The sequence below is a fragment of the Mauremys mutica genome, chromosome 8 (assembly GCF_020497125.1).
Source record: "Mauremys mutica isolate MM-2020 ecotype Southern chromosome 8, ASM2049712v1, whole genome shotgun sequence".
Classification (NCBI taxonomy): domain Eukaryota; kingdom Metazoa; phylum Chordata; order Testudines; family Geoemydidae; genus Mauremys; species Mauremys mutica.
Window position 1 is genome coordinate 2,010,807 of NC_059079.1, and position 20,657 is coordinate 2,031,463.

The window sequence follows — 20,657 nt, forward strand, 5'->3', positions numbered from 1 at the left end:
CTTGCAGGTAAATAAACCATCTACAACCAATTGTCCTAGTCACTGGGAGCCATCAAGATTCTAAACCACCATTAATGGCCCTCACTTGGCATAATTACAGTAGGACCCCAGAGTTATACATCATATTTCTAGCTTCAGATACAAGAATGATACATACGTACAAATAGGATGAACACACTCAGTAGTTTATAAGCTTTGTAATTATACTTTACAAGAGACCTTTTGCGCAAAGCATATCCCTGTTACATTATCTTCATCCTCATAAGCATATTTCCATAAATATATGGAGTGCAACATCACGTCAGGCAACCATAATTTTTTAGTGAGACAAGGTGGGTGTATTAGCCCAACCTCTGCGGGTGAGAGAGACTCTGTCGAGCTTACAAGACCTAGTCAGCTTGGTCTAATGCCCGGGTCCCACCTGGCTATAGTGATCCTGCATCCATCAGTTGTTAGGTCAGTGAAGAATTCAGCGTGATCAGAGTGTCTAATACAAGCTTGGCTCTTGTTGGTTGCAATACTGTTTGTGTAGAAAGTTCTGTTTTAGACTGGCCCACTGAGCTCTGCAGCCTGTGTCCCACAACCTGAAATCCCCCATGATCACACATTTCTACACATTGCGATGTTGGAGGAGCAGCTCCTCTGACTGGGGGGCTCTAGCCAAGCCCGCTCGTGTTTTGGGATGTATGGGAACATTGGCCCAGGAGTGCCCTGGATCTTGTCCTGCAGTAGCAGTAATGCCAGAGCAGGGGATGGTGTCTCCAAGGCTGGGGGCCACCTGCCTGGCCGTGACACCCCCATTCCTAAATGGGGCGGAGCCAGAGTTTAACGTTGCAGCCGGGTGACTCCCCCCACCAGAGCTCAGGGAAACCTGCCCATGTGTAGCACATTTGGTGTCATACACCAGTGTTTCTAATTCCTCTTGTCTATTACCCAGGAGTCTGATGCTGGAGCCCAGGCCCCGTCCCTCAGGGCACAGCCCTCTGCCCCACAGCCCACTCGCTGGTGCACAGGCCCCCACCCTGCCCCACTCCCACCTGCCCCCTGGGGCCCCCACCCACACACTGGTGCCCCCTGCCAGTCCCCACCTGCCCCCCTGGTGCCCCCTATCTCGCACCACCGCCATCCAGCAGTGCCCACCCACACTTGTCTCCCTGGTGCCCCCTCACCCTGCCCAACCCCCACTCGCTAGTGCCCCCACCCTGTCCTGTCCCCCCTCACTGGTGCCCAAGCACCAGGGTCCTGTCCCCAGACAAGGGGAGGATCCTGCCGGGAGTCAGCCCTGGGGGTCCCGGGGCGGTGCCTGGTGCTGCAGGGACAGAGGGAAGGGGTGGGGATCGGGGGCAGGGAGCGAAGCAGGGGTGGAGCCACGACCTTGCCAGGTCTGGAGGTGGGGCCTATGGATGGAGGGGGCGTGGCCAGTCTTTGTGGGGGAGGAGAGGGCGTGACCTATGGAGGGAGCCGGTGAGGCCAGTCCTGGGGGGTGGGCGGAGAGGAGGCAGGACGAGGGGAAGTGGGGCTGGATCTGGGGGGCGGGGCCTAGGGCAGCAGAGGCGGAGTGGGGCCAGTCCTGGGGGCAGAGCTAGGGGAAGCAGAGGCGGGGCCAGACCTGGGGGCGGGGCCTAGGGCAGCGCGGGAGGGCTAGACATGGGTGGCGGAGGCAGAGAGGGGGCGAGGCTAGGCGAGGGGTGGGGCCTGGGGCGGGGCCTAGGGTGACGGAGTCAGAGAGGGGCGGGGCTAGGCGAGGGCGGGGCCTAGGGCGGTGGAGGCAGAGAGGGGCGGGGCCTGGGGCAGGGGAGGCAGAGGGGCGGGGCTAGGCGAGGGGCGGGGTCTAGGGCAGCGGATGCAGAGAGGGGGCGGGGCTAGGCGAGGGGGGCCTAGGTCGGCGGAGGCAGAGAGGGGCGGGGCTAGGTCGATGGAGGGGGCGCGGCCTAGGTCGGCGGAGGCAGAGGGGGCGGGGCCTAGGGCGCTGGCGCTGCGGTGCGGGAGCGGCCGGGCCTGGTCGCCGCGGAGCGGAGCGGAGGAGCGGGCGGGAGGCCCCGCAGCCCGCGATGGGCGCCCCGTGGCCCGGACCGGGCGCTGCCGCTGCTGACGGGGCCGGGCTGCGGGGCTGGCGGAGGAGCCGGAGCCGCCCGCACTGAGCTGGGCCGGGCCGGGGGAGCCGCCCGGCCCCCGACACCCGGACCGGTAAGTGCGGCCGGTCCGACAGCGACCCCCCCGCCCCGACACCCCCCATCGCCGGCCCTCCTCCATCACCGCCACCCCTGATACCGGCCTCCCCGCCCGATCTCCGACCCCCCATCGCCGGCCCCCGATACTGGCTCCCTCGCCCTATCACCGCCCCCCGCCCCGACACCCCCCATCACCGCCCCCCCGCCCTGACACCGCCCCCCGGTACCGGCTCCCCCGTCACCCCCCCGGCCCGTCACTGCCCCCCGGGAGAGACCCCCCCATCCGACAGACCCGTCCATTCCCCCCCGCCCTTCCCATTGTCCCCATCCCCCGGGGGGCTGGGCGGGGCCCCCCAGCTGCCGGCTCCCCCTGTGTCTGCCCCTGCCCGGCTGCCCCGCGGGCGGAGCGGGGTCGGGAGGTCCCTGGCCGGGGGGCTCCTGGTCCGTCCCTGCAGCCCCCTGGGCTGGGCCAGCGCAGACCGAGCGGCCCCAGGGCCCCTGTTTGTAACCCCGGGGCCTGTTCTAGTGGGGGGGGCATCCCGCTCAGGCCCCCCCGGGCGAGCCCGGCAGCACCCCCCCCCCCGTCACACACGCTTAGCTCCTCCTCGCCTTTATCCACAGCCATCTCCCACCCCACCCAAAATGGCTCCTGCACAGTCCCCCAGGCAGCTCCTCCAGGAGGGGGGGTGGGCTGCCTTGGGGGGGCCGAGCCTGGGCCACTGGCTGGGTGAGGGGCCTTGTCCCGGGCAGAGCCTGGCGGGTGCAGCATCACCCCGGGGTCCGTCCCTGGCAAGGCAGGAAGCGGGGGGCTCCCCGTGAGAACAATGCAGCTCGGGAGCCAGGGAAGGGGGGCAGGGAGCTGCCGCTCCAGGCTGGCTAATGGCGTTCGGGGAAGATAATGGGGTTTGCTCTGGCAGTACTTGTGCCTGGCGTCTGGAGCCATTCAGCAGAGCTGCCCAGCTACCCTGGAGACGGGGGGGGGAGGTGGTGATAGCTGTTGCTGGACCAGGTTGCGGGTGCGAGAGACGAGCTCCTGACAGAAGCTGGTCCAATAAAAGCGATGACCTCACCCGCCTTGTCTCGCTCGGATCCTGGGACCCAGCGACGCTGGCTGTGCTGGTGGCTGGCATGACGCTCACCTCTTCCCAGCAGCCTTCCTTGCTCTGGGGCCCGGGCAGCTGCTCTGAGCTCCTGAGAGACTGCGTTTGGGCCCGGGTCAGGCGGCCAGGTCTGAATGGGGCTCCCCAGGGGCAGCATGGCCAGCTCTGAGTGGCCTTTGGATGGGGTACCCCCAAGTGCAGGGCTGTAGCTCAAATCACGTTATGTGTCACGGGAATGTCCCTGCCATCTGCCCACACCTGGCGACTCCGGAGCCGTGAGGACAGCCACCCACAGCGGGGAGGGTGGGTTTGAATTGTGACCAGCCGGGACCCTGTTTGTTTGTGCTCTGCCAATGTTTGTGCCAGCAGCGTTTCTGCCTGGGAGCGGCTGCTGATCCCGGCGGTCACACGGGACGGGGGGTATTCAGGCTCCAAAAGTTTCCCTCATCCAGTTGGGCCGTGGAAGAGGGAGCTTCTGCCTCGGGCGACCGGTCCTGGCTGGTCAGAATGGCTGGCTGTGAGCTGTGCAGTCCCAGCTGAGCCGTTTCTGAGTCCCAGAGAACTGAACGGAAATCGCTGTTTTCACGGGCAGTTTGGAAACAGGGAAAATGCTGAATTGACCCAGTCAATTATTCACAACCGGTAACTGGCCTGGCTCTGCTCAGCTGCAGCAAACTCCACTGATGGACTGTTACAATCACACCCAGCCTCCTTCCCCCAGCAACGCCGGCACAGCCGGCCTGGCCCAGGCCTTAGCGACACCACATCCAGCTACACGCTTTAGAAGGGGGAAGAAATAAAACATTTCTCACAGGGGCCACCTGGCCAGGCCCATGTCGCTGCTGTTAACCCTTCTCTGCATTTCCACAGCCCGGGGTTCCTAGCGTCCCACCCCCAGCTACTGAATTAATGGACGGAAGGCAGAGTAGGAAGGGAACTGGCTTGTGGTGCTGTGGGGTGGGAGGCAGAGCTGCTCTGGTCCTTAGCAAAGTCTCTCTTGCTCCCGGACTGCAGGTCACTGGGCTTCCAAGCACAGCGTGTGTGTCTAGTTACAGTCGCTCCTCAGCCTGTAGCCGGCTTGTGCCCGACTGCTGCTGAAGTGGTGAATCTGGTCTGGATGGAGCATGGCTGCTGCTGCCTCTGTCACCCTCTTCCACACCCCCCGAAGGCCTTGTCTGCAAGGTTTCCCTGGCGGGCTGGTGTGTCTGCCAGCAGCCTGGCTGCCCCCGGGGCTCTGGACTGTTGTCTCTTTTCTGGTCCTCAGAGCAGGTCAGCCAGCTGGGCCTGTCAGCTCCTGAGGGTCCCCCAGCATGTCTCAGCCGGCTGACGTGTTTCTAGCAATTCCCCCGTCTGGCTCCCTTGTCCTGTGTGAAAAGGGCGGGCGGCTTTTCCCTTGGCGTGTGCCTTCCGCAGCACTTGCTTTCGCTGCAGCTGCATTTGCCGCTCTCCTAGAATCACACCTCCCAGTTCCTGTGAGAACGGCACCTCTGACCCCTTCGTGCCTCCCGTTGGCCATATCCTTTCCTGGGGGGGGGCCCTGTGCCATTCCACTCCCGCCAGACCGGGGACTTAGGCTGCAGTGCCTCCTATCCTGCCCTGTCATCGCCTCGGCACCTGCCTCCTGTTACCCCCAGGGTTAGCCAGCGGTCAGTCAGAATGTGGCAGTGCCGTGACAACACCCTAAACCCAGAAACCGCTTCCCCCCGGGCCTGCTGCGTAATGCCGGTGCTGGTCCTTTGGAACCCGTCAGACCCAGTCTGTGCAGCGCCCCCGGGATGGTTCCCCCTCGCGTGCTTTTCAGGAATTGTGCCCAGTGATGTTAGCTCCTGCTGCTTCATCCAGCCTATCGTCTACGTCCTCCAGTCCCTGCCTTGCTTGTCTCGTTTCAGGAAAGACTAGAACCCCTTCCGAGCCTGTGGGTAACCATCTGAGGGGAGAGGGAAACTGAGTCACCCACACCTTTCATAAAAACACATCCGAGTTGTGCCAGTTCTCTGCACTCGGCTTCAGGGCAGGGCAGCCTCTCTGCTGCTGTGATGGGTGATTTCTGGGGCTCTGGCTCCCACGCCCCCCCTTTTTGGTGTGTGGTGGATGTTTGTATTGACAACCCAGGTCTGCAGTCCAGAAGTTGTTGAGAGTGGGGGCGATCGGGGCTTTGGGGGCTGGGGCGCCTGGCAGGCAGGCTGGGAGTGGGGGAGAAACGGGACCTGGTGACTCTGCTGAAGCTAGGGTGTTGCCCCGTAAGCTGTGATCTGTAGGTGTCACGCTGAAGGAGGTGTTGGGCTTCAGTTACCCTCTGTTGAACTGCAGTACATGCTACCGTGGGCATTGCCAAGCCTGTCGAGATGGGTGGGCCATTTCACACCTCTCTGAGCCATTGTTCAGGCTCTTTGCAGACTCAGGCAGGCAGCATTGTATCAATATACTTGGCTCAAGGCTCTTCACAGCCAGGAGGGCTGGACACAGGCCTGCTGAGGCTCTGGAGCACCACAGGCCCTGACTGTAATGAACTGGTGCCTGTCTGTGCCACTCCACCCCCCGCATGAAATCCACTCTAATCATAGGCCCTGTACTGCCCTCAGCTAAGGGAGAGTCTCTGAGTGGCTGAGGAGGGTGTGTGTGGAGCAGGATAACCTGTCACTACAGTGTGCAGCGTAGTGCTGGCCGTGAGTGGCCCTGCTGGTCTCTTGCCAGGTGGAGGGTGCTGACAGGGCTGTGTCTTCCCCCCGTGAGCTCACGAGTGCTGAAGTCAGTCTGTGCACTGGCTGGATCGTTGTGTGGTGGAGCCTGTGCCACTCGGGCAAGCTGCTGGGATGGCGGCAAAAGGGTTTGAAACTCGTCATCTTGGTAACCCCGATTGACCTGCAGCATGGGAAAGCTGCCCCTGGGGGTGGGCCCTCCCGGGCACGTCTGGGACAGCCCGCGGCTCAGGCGGGTGTTCCTAAGCACAGTCCAGACTCTGTCTCTGCTCTGAAGACAAACACGGGGGGGAAATGCTCCATTTCCAAAGAGAGACTTTGGCGATCGCCTCTGAAGCAGCCCCAAGGCCAGCAGGGCCCTCTGATCACCAACTGTGACCACCTGGACTGCACAGGCCGGAGACCTGCCCCAGGTAACTCTAGAGCAGAGCGGTTAGAGAAACAGCCAATTGCCAGGGATGGGGACATTGTTCCACTGGTTAATTACCCTCGCTGTTAAAAACGGACACCTGAATCCGTCTAGCTTCAGCTTCCATCATTGGACTGTGTTAGAGCTTCCGCTGCTAGATCGGGGAGACCATTGCCAAACACCGGGCCCGCCTGCGGGGACTTCTAGACTGGGATCAAGTCACCCCTTAACCTTCTCTTTGTCAAACCAGATCCATGGGGCTCCTGGAGTCCATCACTAAAGGCAGGTTTTCGAATCCTTGAATCATTCTCCTGGCTCTTCTCCGAACCCCTCCAGTTTACCAGCCTCCTCCCTGAATTGTGGCCACCAGAGCTGGATGCAGGATTCCCACAGCGCTCGCAGCAGTGCCAAATGGAGAGGTGAAAATAACCCCTCTGCTCCTACTCAAGATTCGCCCGTTTATGTATCCGAGATTCGCAATTAGCGCTTTTGGTCAGAGTGTCGCCCTGGGAGTTCATGTTCCGCTGATTGTCCACCACGACTCCCAGTCGTTTGCAGAGTCCCGGCTTCCTGGTACGAACAACCCATGTTCTGTGTTCCTGGAAAGAGCCGTTTATGTTTAGCCGTATTAAACGGCATATTGTTTGCTTGAGCTCAACCTGCCGCGTGCCCCAGATGGCTGCGAACCGGTGCCCTGTCGTCTTCACCCTCCCCCAACCTTTGTGCCGTCTGCCAACTTTTATCAGTGATGATTTGATGTTTTCCTCCAGGTCATTGATAGACGCATTCAGTGGTGCAGCTGCGGGACCCCTGGAAACGCACTCGGTGCCGATTCCCCCGTTGCGGTGCTGAACTCGGCCCATGACCAGACCCAGCCTGGCCTTTCTACCCGCTGGCTGGGGAGTGACATCGCTGGGAGGGAGTGACCTCGAGCACCCCATGTCCACACCCTGCCGCAGACTGCGCCTTGCGGGTCTCTGGTACAGGAGCGACACAGAAGATTAGGTTTGGAAGAGACCTCAGGAGGTCGTCTGGTCCCACCCCCTGCTAGAGGCTAAGATCAGTGTGCAGGTGGATTAACACGAGCTGAGCGAATACGGCTCCTTCCTGCGCTTGTGCTTTCAAGTCTGTGACCCTGCCCTGAAGGGCCCAGTGGGGCTGCGGGGAATGAAGACGGAGGAGCCTTACTTGGAAGAAGCGCAGCTGGGCCTGAAGCAGCCAGGAAGCTGCTCGTGGGGAAAGGCCGCAGTGGCTCTCTGGGTGGAGAGGGGGCGTGGAGGTGGCAGACATGCAGGCTGGGAGGACGAGTGCTGACACCAGGGAAGGGGGAGAGAGCCAGGTTTGGAAAGGGCTCGGTGAAATGCAGCAAGCTCTGGGGTGGAACAGGCATTGGCTGCTGACTAGAGGGTCCCTGAGCCGGAACCGAGAGCAGAGGGCGGGCCCAGCCCCTGGGGACGTGGCACCGGTGGGGCAGTGAACAGGAAGACGCCTGAGCCTGTTTGTCAGAAGAGACCTTCCTGCCCCCAGAAGGGGAAACCCCGGGCGTGACCTAGCTGGAGGCTGAGTCATGAGGAGGCCGCAGGCAGAGGGACAGCGAAGGGCCATCGACCTCGTGAGCTAGGCCCCAGCGTGGCCAGGAGAAGGTGCCGGCTGGCCAGAGGATCAGGTTTTCCCCCAGATGGGAGGGGGAAGGCAGCTGGCTCCCTGTCTCCGGTGGAGTTAAGCCGGAACGTGCCCAAAGCCAGCGGCACCCCCTTTCCAGCCGCGTGCCCAGGAAGGGACGAGCAGCGGGAGCTCATCCTGAGCGCAGGACAGAACAGTGTGTTTGGGAAGCGGAGACGAGCAGAGGTCTTGGCGTCCATCGCTGGATGGACAGGAGGGGCCGGAGTGCGAGCGACCTGAGGAGGAGGGGTTGTTCCGCGGGGGGCTCAGCGTCTTGGGGGTCTGAATAAGGTGAGCCCCCTGCTGCTCGCCCGGCAGGCCCTGGCAGAGAGCCGGCCATGGCTGGGAGGAGGAGGACCAGTAAGACCCCAGGCGGCAGCTTGCAGAGTTCAGGCTGAGCCCCTCGGAAGCGCGTGTGACTCCGATTTGCTGGTATTTAAACTCCCCTACAAGCGTCTGTGTTAATAACTGGGGCTGGCTGGGAACAGGAACTCTCTGCGCACGAGCGACAAGCCTGGGTTTCTGGGCCCCGGGAGAGGGCTGGGCACGTCGGGGCAGACGGCTTGGGGGGGCCTGCAGGGCATTGGGGTCACTTGGCTGGGGAGTAACAAGCAGCTGGAGTCGGCGTGGCTGGATGTGTCCACAGGACACGCGGGGACCCTGGGCTGTGGGGCGCAGGAGCCTCGTCCTGACTGTGCCGTCCCCTGGCAGGAGCGGTGCCTTGGCGGGAGCGCCCTGGAGCTCGGCGCACATGCACGCCCACCAGCGCCCGGAAGATGAGCAGGCTGCTCCTGGGGGTGACCCTGGAGAGGATCTGCAAGGCCGTGTTGCTGCTGTGCCTGCTGCACTTCGTCATCATCATGATTCTCTACTTCGACGTCTACGCCCAGCACCTGGACTTCTTCAGCCGCTTCAATGGCAGGAACTCCTCCCGGGCCCAGTCCTCCAACTCCTCCCGGCCCAACGGCACCGCCCCCAGCTGTGGGCCGGCCGGCGCCGACCCAGCCTCCAGCGCCAACCGCTCCGGCACTGAGAAGCCCTTCCCGCCCTGCCAGGAGGTGCCGCCTGGCTTAGGTGAGCAGCCAGGGCCGGGGAGCTGGCGGGGGCCGGGGAGCTGGCGGGGGCTGGGGGCCGGGAGCTGGTGGGGGCCAGGGAGCTGGTGGGGGCTGGGGGCCGGGAGCTGGTGGGGGCCAGGGAGCTGGTGGGGGCTGGGGGCCGGGGGCCGGGAGCTGGTGGGGGCTGGGGGCCGGGAGCTGGTGGGGGCTGGGGGCCGGGCCGGGGAGCGGGCCAGGCTCAGTGTACACAGGTTCAGGGGGATGGAGCTGACTGCTTCCAGCCGATGCGAGGGGTTGCCCCATCAGAAGTGGCTGCACCCGACTCCTGGGGCACTGCCAGTCCCGGGTGGGGAGCCCAGGGCGGGGGTGCCGGGGGCTGTGGGTCAGGACTGAGGGCACTGGCAGAGCTGGGTCACAGCGCCCCCTCTTGCTGGTGAGCCCTGCCTGCTGCTCCCAGGGGCTGTGGTGGGGCGCCTGGTAACGGGCTTCCCCAACCCCCCGCAGTTGGCCGGCTCCTCATCGAGTTCAGCTCGCCCATGAGCATGGAGCGGGTGCAGCGGGAGAACCCAGACGTGCGGGAGGGTGGCAAGTATGTGCCCCCGGACTGCCAGCCCCGCCAGAAGGTCGCCATCCTCATCCCCTTCCGCCACCGGGAGCATCACCTGCGCTACTGGCTGCACTACCTGCACCCCATCCTGCGCCGGCAGAAGGTCGCCTACGGCATCTACATCATCAACCAGGTGGGGGCCCCAGGGCAGGAGAACAGCCCCTCCCCCGCTGCCCGGGGCCCAGCTCCCATTCCCAGCGGGAGGCTGAGCCCCGGCAGAACTCTCCCCCCTGCCCGAGGAGGGCCCTGCACTCTGGCCTGTGCGTGGTGTACTGGGCTCCTGGCCGGGCTGGCTCTGGGCACCCTGCCGGCTGAGCCCAGGGCAGACCGCACGGCTGCGCCTCTGCCCGCGCCCCGCACGGCTGGCTCTGGGCACCCTGCCGGCTGAGCCCAGGGCAGACCCCACGGCTGCGCCTCTGCCCGTGCTCCGCACCGGCTGGCTCTGTGCACCCTGCCGGCTGAGCCCAGGGCAGACCCCACGGCTGCACCTCTGCCCGCGCCCCGCACCGGCTGGCTCTGTGCACCCTGCCGGCTGAGCCCAGGGCAGACCCCATGGCTGTGCCTCTGCCCGCGCCCTGCACCGGCTGGCTCTGTGCACCCTGCCGGCTGAGCCCAGGGCAGACCGCACGGCTGCGCCTCTGCCCGCGCCCCGCACCGGCTGGCTCTGTGCACCCTGCTGGCTGAGCCCAGGGCAGACCCCATGGCTGTGCCTCTGCCCGCGCCCTGCACCGGCTGGCTCTGTGCACCCTGCCGGCTGAGCCCAGGGCAGACCGCACGGCTGCGCCTCTGCCCGCGCCCCGCACCGGCTGGCTCTGCTCCCTTCCTGGCTGGGTTCCAGGGGGGCCCCTGGGGTGAACTGTGCTAAATAGACCTGTTTGCCCGGGGCGGCTTGCGTGGCAGCTGGCCCAGAGAGCCACTCTGGCCCACGGGCTCCCTGGCCCTGCAGCTGCCGATGAGAGGGGGCCCAGCTGTCGTGGGGCATGGTGCCGAGCCCTACCGGCATGTTGGACGGGTTTGAGGCCTGGCTCTGCTCACGGCCCAGCCGGTGCCCCTCAATCCCGACCCGCAGCCCCTCTGACTGTGCTCGTGGTTACGGTGTCTCCAGCCAGGCAGGGCGAGCCGGGGACACGAGGCTGGTGGCAGAGGGCTCTGTCCTATCACCACGCGCTGGCTGCCTCCCTCCCTCCAGGAAGGGCCATTCTAAGGCCTCTCCCTGGCGGGCCAGCATGATCTTGGGGTGCTGGGGCCGGCTGCCCTCCCACGGGGCTGTGTCCACCCGGCCTGCAGAAATGGGGCAGCACAGTGGGGTTCTGGGGCCGGTGGGGCAGGGCTGTCTAAGTGTCAGTGTGTGGGGCAGGAGTGCCGGAGGGTGGGCGGCTGGCGCTGGCCTGGGAGCCCCCCTCCGACGCTTGTCCCCCCACCCCGGCGCAGTACGGCGAGGACACCTTCAACCGGGCCAAGCTGCTCAACGTTGGCTTCCTGGAGGCCCTGAAGGACGAGGACGACTACGACTGCTTCATCTTCAGCGACGTGGACCTGGTCCCCATGGACGACCGCAACCTGTACCGGTGCTACGAGCAGCCGCGGCACTTTGCCAGCGCCATGGACAAGTTCAGCTTCAGGCGAGTGCCGGGGGCCGCGGGTGGAGCTGGCAGGGGTTGGACGCCAGAGCGGGCACCTGCCGTGGAGCGAGCCGGCCCTGGCCCAGTGTGCTGGGACCCCGCTCGGCGGGCAAGGAGATGACTGTCTGGGAGGAGGTTGTGCCCTGGGCTGCGGGGAGCATGGGGGCGGGTGGAGGAGGTGCCGTGCTGGCATCGCAGAGCGGCAAGGGGTGCCAGCTGGCAGAGAAGCAGGCCATGGGGGGAGAGGGAGACGGGGGCTGGTGGGCTGGCAGCAGCTTCCCTTGCAGGCGCTCGGTGCCTGGGAGCCTGGCCCCCTTCCTGAGCCAGAGCAGAGCCCAGACAGCGCCGGGGGTGGGGGGAAAGAGAGCACTGCCCCCGGCTCCCCTTGGCCTGCCCGTGCCCACGCTGACGCCAGCTGCTGCTTGTCCCTGCAGGCTGCCTTACGCTGGCTACTTCGGGGGCGTCTCAGGCCTGAGCAGGTCCCAGTTCCTGAAGATCAACGGCTTCCCCAACGAGTACTGGGGCTGGGGAGGCGAGGACGACGACATCTTTAACCGGTGGGTGAGCCCCCAGTGCTGCTGGGCCAGGTCCCTTGGTCAGCTCACCCCACAGTGCTGTGGTGCCAGCCCAGAGCCCAGCCCTGCACTGCGGCTGGAGGGCCCGGAGCCCAACCGTCAGGCCCTGAAACAGGCCCCTGCCCCCCAAAGCACCTTCCCAGGCAGCCCCACCCACGGACGTCACAGGCCCCGGCGGGCGGCGCTCTGCCCCCCTGCGGCCGGACTCGGGATGGACAGGGCTGGCTGGGGGCGTGTGGCCCCATGGAGTGGGCTGAGCAGGGGGAGGGATCCTGGGTCCTGCCCGTCATTCGGCTCGCCGCTCGCTGCCACTCCAGCTGCCCGTTCGCCTCCGCCAGCAGGGCCTGTGTGCTGCACTTGCGGGGTGGAGTGCTCAGCTCCAGGGCTGCGGACGGGAGTCGCCATCTCTGCAGCCTCTGTCCCACTGCCCGGGAGAGGAGCCAGCAGTGCCCGGCATGGCGAGCCCCCTGAGCTGCCTGGCAGTGCCCGTGCCCTCGGTGCTGTGGCACGGCTGGGTCACGCTGCTGGGCCCTGCCCTGCCCCAGGGGGTCTCTGCAGCTGTGGGGTGGCTGGCCTGGTTGTGCTCCCCCAGGCTGCCTGCTGGGAGCAGCTGTGGGGTCCCCTGGCCCTACGTTGGGAGGGGCTGGTCAGGCCCAGCTGGGCGCGCTCTGGTCCCCGTGCGGGATCTGCCCCCGAGCTGCTCTCGCTGCCCTGGCGCTTTGCCGGCTCTTGTGGGACTTTCAGCCTCCGTGGCCACATAGATGCTGTCGAGATGGAGATGTGGCCGAGTGCTGGCACGGGACAAAGCCAATGCAGAGACAGCTGGGATGGGGGGCATGTGGGGAGAGGGGGGGTGTTGGCGCTAGGCCGGGCATGGAGCAGGGCAGTGCCTGGCCTGGGGAGAGAGAGCAGCTGCCGCTGATCCATCAGGGAGCGGTTGAGGCTGGGTGAGTCCCATTCCCTGAGCCAGCAGCTCCCCACAGTGGCTGGCTCCACTTGGCAGCAGGGCGGGTTGATTGAAATCCCTGGGTTCAGTGGTGGTTTGCATTGGTCCGTTTGAGTTCTTTGTGCCAGGACCCTGTGGGGTTGTAACCCCGAGAGCCTCCCGCTCAGCCCGGGGCTGCTCCTGCACTGGCCTGGCGCTGCTCCAGCGTGTCCCTCGCTCACGGGCACATGCATGTACTCGTCCCTCGGTCCCGTGCCCCGGGTTGGAACACGGCTCTGGTTTGCTCCGGGGTGACCCTTTACTCCTGGCTTGGGGTCAAGCTGGATTGGGAGGGTGTCACGGAGTGGGGGGGGTCAGGGCCCTGCACCCCCCACTTCCTGCGATTCCCCGGGACTCTCAGCCGGCCAGTAACACAGCAGGGTTATTAGCCGACAGGAACACAGTCCCAAGCAGAGCGTGTAGGTCCAACCAGGACCCCTCAGCCAGGTCCCTCGGGGGGGGGGGGGTTAGGGAGCTTAGACCCCAGACTTGGGGTTCCCTGCGTTTCACCATCCAGCCCAAAACTGAAAGCAAAGCCCCCTCTAGCCTCTCTCCCCCCCTTCCCCCAGCTCCTCCCCTCCCTTTGTCCAGTTCCCCAGGCAAAGGTGGCACCTGGGGCGTGTGTGTACCCCCCCCCTCAGGTTACAAGCTCAGGTAACTCTCAAGGAGAGTCGACCCCTGCTCTCCCATCCCCATCTGGGGCGTGGCTGGAAACGGGAGGTCAGTTAAAACGCACAAACCCAGCACTTGAACCCCGCCCTGGTGGCGGGAGACCCGGAAGAAAAGCCCATCAGACCGTGTTGGCGTTGAACTGGGCGGTGTTAAAGCAAGGGGGGGGGCAACTGTAGGTACTGAGTTGAGATTTGCCTGTGCTCCCCAGGGGCCAGGCTCCCAAGGAATTTAGGAGCCTAAAGATGCAGCTGGGTGGCTAGTGGGACTTTGGAAGCAGGCTTAGGGGAAGGGCCCGACTCCCATGAAATCCAGCTCAGGTGCTCTTGAAATCCCCCCTAGCCACCTGGCTTCCTCTTTAGGCGCCTGCCCACTAGGCAACCCTGGGCGGTCACCGGGGGCAGCAGGATTTGGGGGGCGGCATTTTGCCGCCGTCGGCGGAAATTTGGCAGCAGAGGGTCCTTTTGCTCCGGGACCCACCGCCGAAGTGCCCTGAAGACGCGGAGCGGACGGACCCCCCGTCGCCGAATGCTCAGAGGAGGGGCGCTGCCCCCTGGGGTGGCGAAAACCGTGGCGCCGCTCCTGCTGCCCAGCTGGCGCCGTCCCTTGTGCACGGGGTTGGCAGCTCTCCTTGCAAGGGGAAACCAGCTTTCGAGTTCCTCTGCACCTGCCAGACAACCTGGCGCCCAAAGGGCTCGTGGCAAAGGCTTTTCGGCAGCGCCGAGCCGGCGGAGCGGGCCTGGCAGTGTCGTCTCCCTCGTAGAGGCGGAAGCCCGGGTCTGGCCAGTTCAGGCAGTTCCTGGCACGGTTCTGGAGCTGGAGCTGACCCCAGAAGCTGAGGGGTTTCCCCGATTGTGTAAATGACACAAGGAGCCGGGCCTTGAACTCCCTAGTGCACAGCGGCTTTTCCACCCCGCTCAGCGGTGCGGCCCTGCTGCAGGGCCCTGGCTGGCACTGCCCCCTGCTGGCGTCCCGGGGGTGGTGCAGGTGGCACCTGTGGGCATGGCCGGCTCCCTGAGTAGACAGGAGCATCTGGCCCTGGCCCTGGCCAGTCATGCTGGGAGCGGCAGGAGCCTGGTGCCAGCTGGGGCCGCTTCCCGCCCTGGGGCCGTGTGCAGAGGGGCTCATGCCAGTGGCCGTCAGGCTCCCTTGGCTATGTGCCCCTCTTGCCAGCTCGGCTCGCTCTGCCCCCAGGATCTCTCTGAACGGCATGAAGGTGTCACGTCCCAGCGGCCACATCGGGAGGTACCGCATGATCAAACATGAGCGCGACAAACACAACGAGCCCAACCCACAGAGGTGAGACCCCCGCCCGGCCCGGCCCCACCCCCACAGCTGGTCACCACCTCCAAGGCTCCATGTGTTGCCTGGGCTCTGTGGCTTGGCATTGCCTGGGGGACACCTGCCTAGGAAAGCTCCCCCCCCCAGGCTGAGGCTGCTGGCTCCCCCAGCTCCAGCTGCAGATGGGCACCTCAGCAGGCAGCAGATGGTGGGGACAGCCGCTGAGTAAACCCTGTGGGGGTGTGCTGGGATGCAGAAAGACACCTTCTTTCTCTGCCACTGACTCACTGTGTGGCCTTGGAGAGGCGCCCCCCCCTTCTCCGTGCCTCAGTTTCCCCACCCCCAGGTGAGCCTGCTCCCTTTGCACACACGGTGCTCTCTGGCTGGGTGAGAGGGAAGCCTGCCTGTGCAGTACTGAGCTCTCCAGCCTGCCTGTGCCGGGGCTACTGCTGGCCAGGGGAGAGCTCAGCCCTGCGCCCGCTCACACCTCTCTGCGCCTCTGGCAGGTTCACCAAGATCCAGAACACCAAGGTGACGATGAAACGGGACGGCATCAGTTCCCTGCAGTATCAGCTGGTGGAGGTGACGCGCTGGCCCATGTACACGAACATCACGGTGGACATCGGCAAGCCGCCCCCACGCCCAGCCCGGGGCTAGCATGAGGCTGGAGCCCAGGGTTGGCCGTGCCCTGGCAGGGGAGGCTCTGTGCCCTGGGCTGGCTGGATGCAGAGGAGCCTCGCCATGGCCCCGGGGTGTGGATTGAACCAGGACGTGTTCGGCCCACTGCCTGCCTTCTGGACATGGCTGCGCCCCAGAATCCCCCCTCACCGCACAGCGGTTAGCCCTGCCCCGCGGGTCGGGGCCAACGCAGCAGCCCCCCACTATTCAAAACAGCCCTAGCCAGGGGCTTGGGGGAGCTTCAGGCTCTGGCTAACGAGCTCCCCCCCTTTACGAGGAGATCCAAGCCCTGAACTCCTCCTCTGCGCTGTGGTCCTGGGCTGGGTGGGCCACTCCATCGCCGCCCTGACTGGCTCAGTCTGGGCCAGCGGCAGCAGGGGCTCTGTGCCCCATGGGTTCAGCTCTAGCTGGGCCAGGGCTCGGTCTGTGGTGCTCGCAGGGCTCCCGTGGGGCAGCGGGGCTGGGAGAGGGGCCAGTGGGGCTCCCTCTCACCTGCTCCCCCTCCCGCCCTGCCACGTGGGATGCCTTCTCCCAGTGGGGCACGGGGCTCTGAGCACAGACGCAGCTCCTCTCACTGTCTTCCTCGGCCATCTCAGCTAGTGCTTGGAGCCCAGGCCAGGACACCTGGGTCCTAGTCTCAGCTCTGCCCCCCTTTGTGCCTCAGTTTCCCCCTGCCAGGGTCTCATGGGCTGGCCCCTCCTGCACACTGCAGCTGGGTGTGTGGATGTACTGTAGCCTGGGGGCTTCAACGGGACTATTTCCATCCTGGCCCTGCCCGTGGGCTGCACTGAGGGTTTCATAAAGTGGGGGAGCCCTTGTCTGCTCTGTTCCCTCCCTGCAGCCCCCCCGAGCAGCGGCTCCACTTAATGGGGCGAGGCGTCTCGCAGCCTGGAGAGGCATCACACCAAAACGGCTGCGTGTGCAAGGAAGGTTGGAGGCTCTGTGGATCTCCCCTGCTGCAGGCCCCGGCCCCAGCCCCTCGCACGCTGTCCCCTGGTGCTTCCTGCCAGGCAGCCCTGCACCTCCCCTGCCTGCTGCCTCCAGCCGCGCCTGCTGCTCACCCAGCCAAGGGCCTGTTACAACTCAGAACATTCCAGCCCCGCTCTTCTCTAGGGCCTCGGCACGGGGCGGCGCTAGCTCCAGGACGAGTTTGCCTGGTACCCTAGGAAGGGGAAGGCTCCTTGGTGGGGATGGGCACTGCTGGCCCTGGAGGGCAGGAGCTGGTGGTGGGGCAGAGCCCTGTGGGGTTCCCTCCCTCTCCCCCCGGGCCATTGCTCCAGCTCCATGTATAGCTTAACCTCTCCACCCCCATGGCCCCATCCCTCGCTGCCTGCCCCGGCCGGGCCCCAAGCGTGCTGCGTGCGAGAACACTGCCAGGGGGCAAGGACCCGTACCACCTCGACTGCCAGGGAGTGGGGGGGCACCGCACCCTGCCCAGCCCCCTCCCACTGCTCCCCCCAGGTCTGAGCCCAGCCCTAGCTGGGGGCGATGAGAGACGAAACCAGGGGTGCGCGGGGGCCCCCCTCAGTGCTGACGCTCCCTCTGGACACGGGGGTGGGGAAGGCAGCGGGCAGCATGCCCAGGCCAGGGGCACCGCTGACTTTTGTACATTTGAATGTTTGACCTGTTTTGAGCGTATCCTGAATGCAGCCTTTGGTCCCAGCGACCAGACTTTTGTATTTAATAAAGTTGCAAAAATTCAGAGCCTGGATTGTGGATTCAGGGCGAGGGGACCGGGGCCGAGCCGGCCCTGGGGCAGGGGACTTCTCCAGACCTGGGCCCCCTTGGTGTTGGTCAAAGCCGGGGGGTGGGGAGCCCCTACCTGCTGGTAGAGCTGGGGGACCCCAGGGTCTGGGAGCCAGCCCAGCCCCCCGGCCCCTCAGGCCCAGGATGGGGGCAGGTCCAGGCAGGAAGAAGCCAGAGGGAGCTGTACCTGGAAGGAACTTTATTGCCAGTGACTCGGGGCTGTTCACGCAGGAGCCTCCATCCAGCTCCCTGAGGGCTTCCCAAGTTGGAGCTGGGTTTCAGGGTCCTCCCAGCAAGGCTGAGGGTGGGGGACCCTGGGGTGCCCCCTACCTACCCTGCTGGTGTGGGCATCCCAGCCCCCACGGGGGCACTGCTCAGGGAGAGCTGGGAGCCCGTGTGGCAGGGATGGGTGGGTTTGCTGCCCACAAGGCGGGGGGAGGGGGGACTCCAGAGGGAGCCTGGCCAGGGCTGAGGGGGCAGGTGCTGGAGCTGGGCTGGGGAGGGGGCCTCCTGGTGCAGCCCAGCTGGGGGGCAATGGGGAAGAGCCTGGGATCCAGCCATGGGGCTAGGGTGGGACTGATGGTCCAGAGGAGACTAGTGGCATGGCTGGAAAGGGGTCAGTGGTGCAGCTGGGGGTGCTCTGGGACCCAGCAGGGAGGGGGAGGGGTGTTGGGGGGGGTCTCTGTGGCCCAGCGGGGGAAGGGTGTTGGGGGGGGTCTCTGTGGCCCAGCGGGGGAAGGGTGTTGGGGGGTCTCTGTGGCCCAGCGGGAGGTGGTTTTGGGGAGCGGTGGCCCAATAGGAGTGGGGGAGCGGTGGGTCTCTGCAGCCAGCGGGAGGTGGGCAGGGCTCCGGGGGTGGTGCTCAGGAGTTGTGCCGCTCCGGGGGGCGGCAGTTACGGAGCCGTTCGCACTTGGCCAGCCGGTTGCCCTCCCAGTAGCCCACGTCCTGGCCGTCGTGGCAGCGGCACCAGGTGCAGGGCTCCACCCAGACGGCCTCTCCGGCGGGGATGACGCGCGTCCGGCTCCTGTCCGCGTAGCAGTTGGGACCTGGGGGGTGTGGGGCTCCGGTCAGCAGGGGGCACAGCTGGGTGGCTCCTGGTACCACCTGCCACGGGAGACTCCAGCCAGGCTCCCCCAGCGGTGCAGAGCCTGGTGCCCCCGGGGCCCTGGCCAGCCCCACCTCACCCAAGGCCATTCCCCAAAGTTCAGGCCTTGCCTTCCCCTCCCTGTTACCTGGCATCCCCTCTCATTCTCCGCCCCACCGCTGGGCACCTCTCCCCTCCCCCACCCTTGCCCAGGGCCCCACAGTGACTGCACCTCTCCCTGCCTCTGGGGCCGCTGCACCCCGTCTGCCTTCTCCCAAGCCAAAGCCCCTCCCCCCTGCTCACCGTCCTGGCACGTGGGGCAGCAGTGGCCCGTCTCGTAGACGGCGTTGACGCAGGGCGGGGGGGCGCAGTCGGCCACCAGGCAGCGAGCGATGCCGTCCGGGTCACAGGTGCACTGCTCACACTCCGAGGGCTGGGGACAAGGGGCCGTGGGTCAGAGGGTGGGCTGGCCCCAGGGGACCATCCTCCCCGCTCCCTCGCTGGGGGTACAGGTGCCCCCCACGTGCCTGGCTCCCAGCACCCTCAGTGCCCCGCTTGGCCCCGCTCTGAAATCCGCCAGCCCTGTTCCCAGCTGGGTGGCCCAGCCGAGGGGGCACAAACCCACATGTGCTCTGGGATCCCTGGTCCCGCCCGTGCCACTGCTCGAGCAGCAGCAGTCAGGCCTCTGTCCTAGCGGCGAGGGTGCAGTGCCAGGCTCTGCACCCGTGGAGGGGTGATGGCCTGGGCCGTGCAGCGATCCCACAAGGGGAACTACCCCATGAGCCAGCCAGTTCCCCCACCCTGGGGCTGAATGAGAACCGGTGCCTACTCCAGGGGAAGTCTCTGTTTGGGAAGCTCCTGCTGGCAGCACCCCGGCCCCAGCAGACCTGTAGTCAGAGCCCGCTGGGCCCAGAACCGAGGTGGTGGCTGGAGCTGCTCCGACTCCCAGGCCAGGCTGTTTCGGACGTGCCCTTTCGCACGTTTTGGTGGCAGAGGAAACGTGGCAGCAGGAGGGGCCATGCCCCGGGGCACACTGAGCCTGGAGGAGATGGGCACTGGCCATAGGAGCCTGGGGACACCCGGACACCAACCCCTCCCTGGTTCTGGCTGGCCCAAGGATCCCCCTGGCAGAAGCAGGCCAGTGGGGTCCTGCCTCCCCTTGCTCTCAACAGGCCAGAGCAGGGCTGGGCCCTCCGCCAGGTCCCACCAGTGCCCCAGGACTGGGGATCGGACTGACTCAGCTCCGATATAATCCCCTGCACAGTCACATCAGTGCCGCTCCGCCAGCCCCGGCGCGTCGCACCGTCGGCTCCGGGATGGGGACACAGGCACAGACAGCTGGACCCAGCTCCCCTGCAACCTGCAAGCCCAGAACAGAACCCAGAGGAGTCCTGGCCCTCAGCTGGACCCACCAGCCCTCCCTCTGACCCAGGGCCTGCTCTGGCGCTGCTCCTGGAGACAGCCCTGGCCCTTGGTGCCTTTTAACCGGCCCCTGGCCCCTGACTGCAGCAAATCCCCCTGCCCAGTGCCCATCCCTGCCCCCGCAGGGCAAGGGGCCTATGCCCAGCCCCACCCTGATGCCTGGCACCCACCCACGGCCACCTCCCAAGCAGGCCAACACTGGCCAGCCCTGCACCCAGTCTGCCCCTCAGTGCCCCCCAACCAGCCCTGCCCCCCAGTGCCCAGCCCTGCTCAGTGCCCTGCATCCACCCCCGGTGCCCAGCCTCTACCCCTCAGCCCGCTCAGTGCCCACCCCCCGGCCAGCCCCGCTGGGCGCCCGGCCGGGGCGCACCTGGAACCGCTGGCCCAGCCCATAGACGCGGCCGCGGTGCTCGCAGCCGACGCGCTCGCAGCGGGGGCAGCAGGCGACCGGGTAGCGGCTCACGTGGATGCAGGCGGGCGGCAGGGCCGGGCAGGGGGCGCGGGCGCAGGCGGGGCCCCGGGCCGTGCACTCGCAGCGGCTGCAGGGCTCGCCCGGCGGCACGAACCGCTCGCCCGCCGAATAGCGCCTGCCGCCCGCCTCGCAGGGCGCCGCGGGGCCCGCCGCCGCCTGGCCGGGCAGCGCCGCCGCCGCCAGCAGCAGCAGCAGCAGCAGCAGCAGCAGCAGCAGGGGCCGCATGGCTCCAGGGGCCGCTCTGCGCGCTGCGAGTCCCGCCGGCCGGGCGAGCTCCCACCCCGCCCCCTGCGCCCCCTCCCCGCTGCGAGCCCCGCCCCCCTGCGTCCCCTCCCCTGTACCCCGTGTCCCCTCCCCGCTGCGAGCCCCGCCCCCTGCGCCCCCTCCCCGCTGCGAGCCCCGCCCCCCTACGCCCCCTCC

At 66.2% G+C, this 20,657-nt stretch overlaps 2 protein-coding genes across 2 annotated transcripts; one reads left to right on the forward strand and one right to left on the reverse strand.

The window, feature by feature from the left end:
• The first annotated feature begins 1,974 nt into the window (after positions 1-1,974).
• On the forward strand, positions 1,975-17,215 carry B4GALT2 (beta-1,4-galactosyltransferase 2). Its single transcript, XM_045027663.1, has 7 exons — positions 1,975-2,187; positions 8,753-9,115; positions 9,601-9,836; positions 11,135-11,325; positions 11,760-11,882; positions 14,749-14,853; positions 15,342-17,215. The coding sequence occupies exons 2-7, from the start codon at positions 8,818-8,820 to the stop codon at positions 15,490-15,492; spliced, it is 1,104 nt and encodes a 367-aa protein (XP_044883598.1). The 5' UTR covers positions 1,975-2,187; positions 8,753-8,817; the 3' UTR covers positions 15,493-17,215.
• On the reverse strand, positions 17,209-20,426 carry LOC123375763 (von Willebrand factor C domain-containing protein 2-like; the record flags this gene model as incomplete). Its single annotated transcript, XM_045027006.1, has 4 exons — positions 17,209-17,987; positions 18,039-18,305; positions 18,647-18,776; positions 20,136-20,426. Coding segments are annotated over 3 exons (606 nt in total), but the record flags the coding sequence as incomplete, so codon positions are not given.
• Between the last annotated feature and the right edge of the window lie 231 nt (positions 20,427-20,657).

Excerpts from the sequence above, each read along its gene's own strand:
- B4GALT2 (XM_045027663.1), top strand. The coding sequence starts at position 8,818 with ATGAGCAGGCTGCTCCTGGGGGTGACCCTGGAGAGGATCTGCAAGGCC. Across the intron at positions 9,116-9,600 it reads GGAGGTGCCGCCTGGCTTAG|TTGGCCGGCTCCTCATCGAG; the intron begins GTGAGCAGCCAG and ends AACCCCCCGCAG. Across the intron at positions 11,883-14,748 it reads GACGACGACATCTTTAACCG|GATCTCTCTGAACGGCATGA; the intron begins GTGGGTGAGCCC and ends CTCTGCCCCCAG.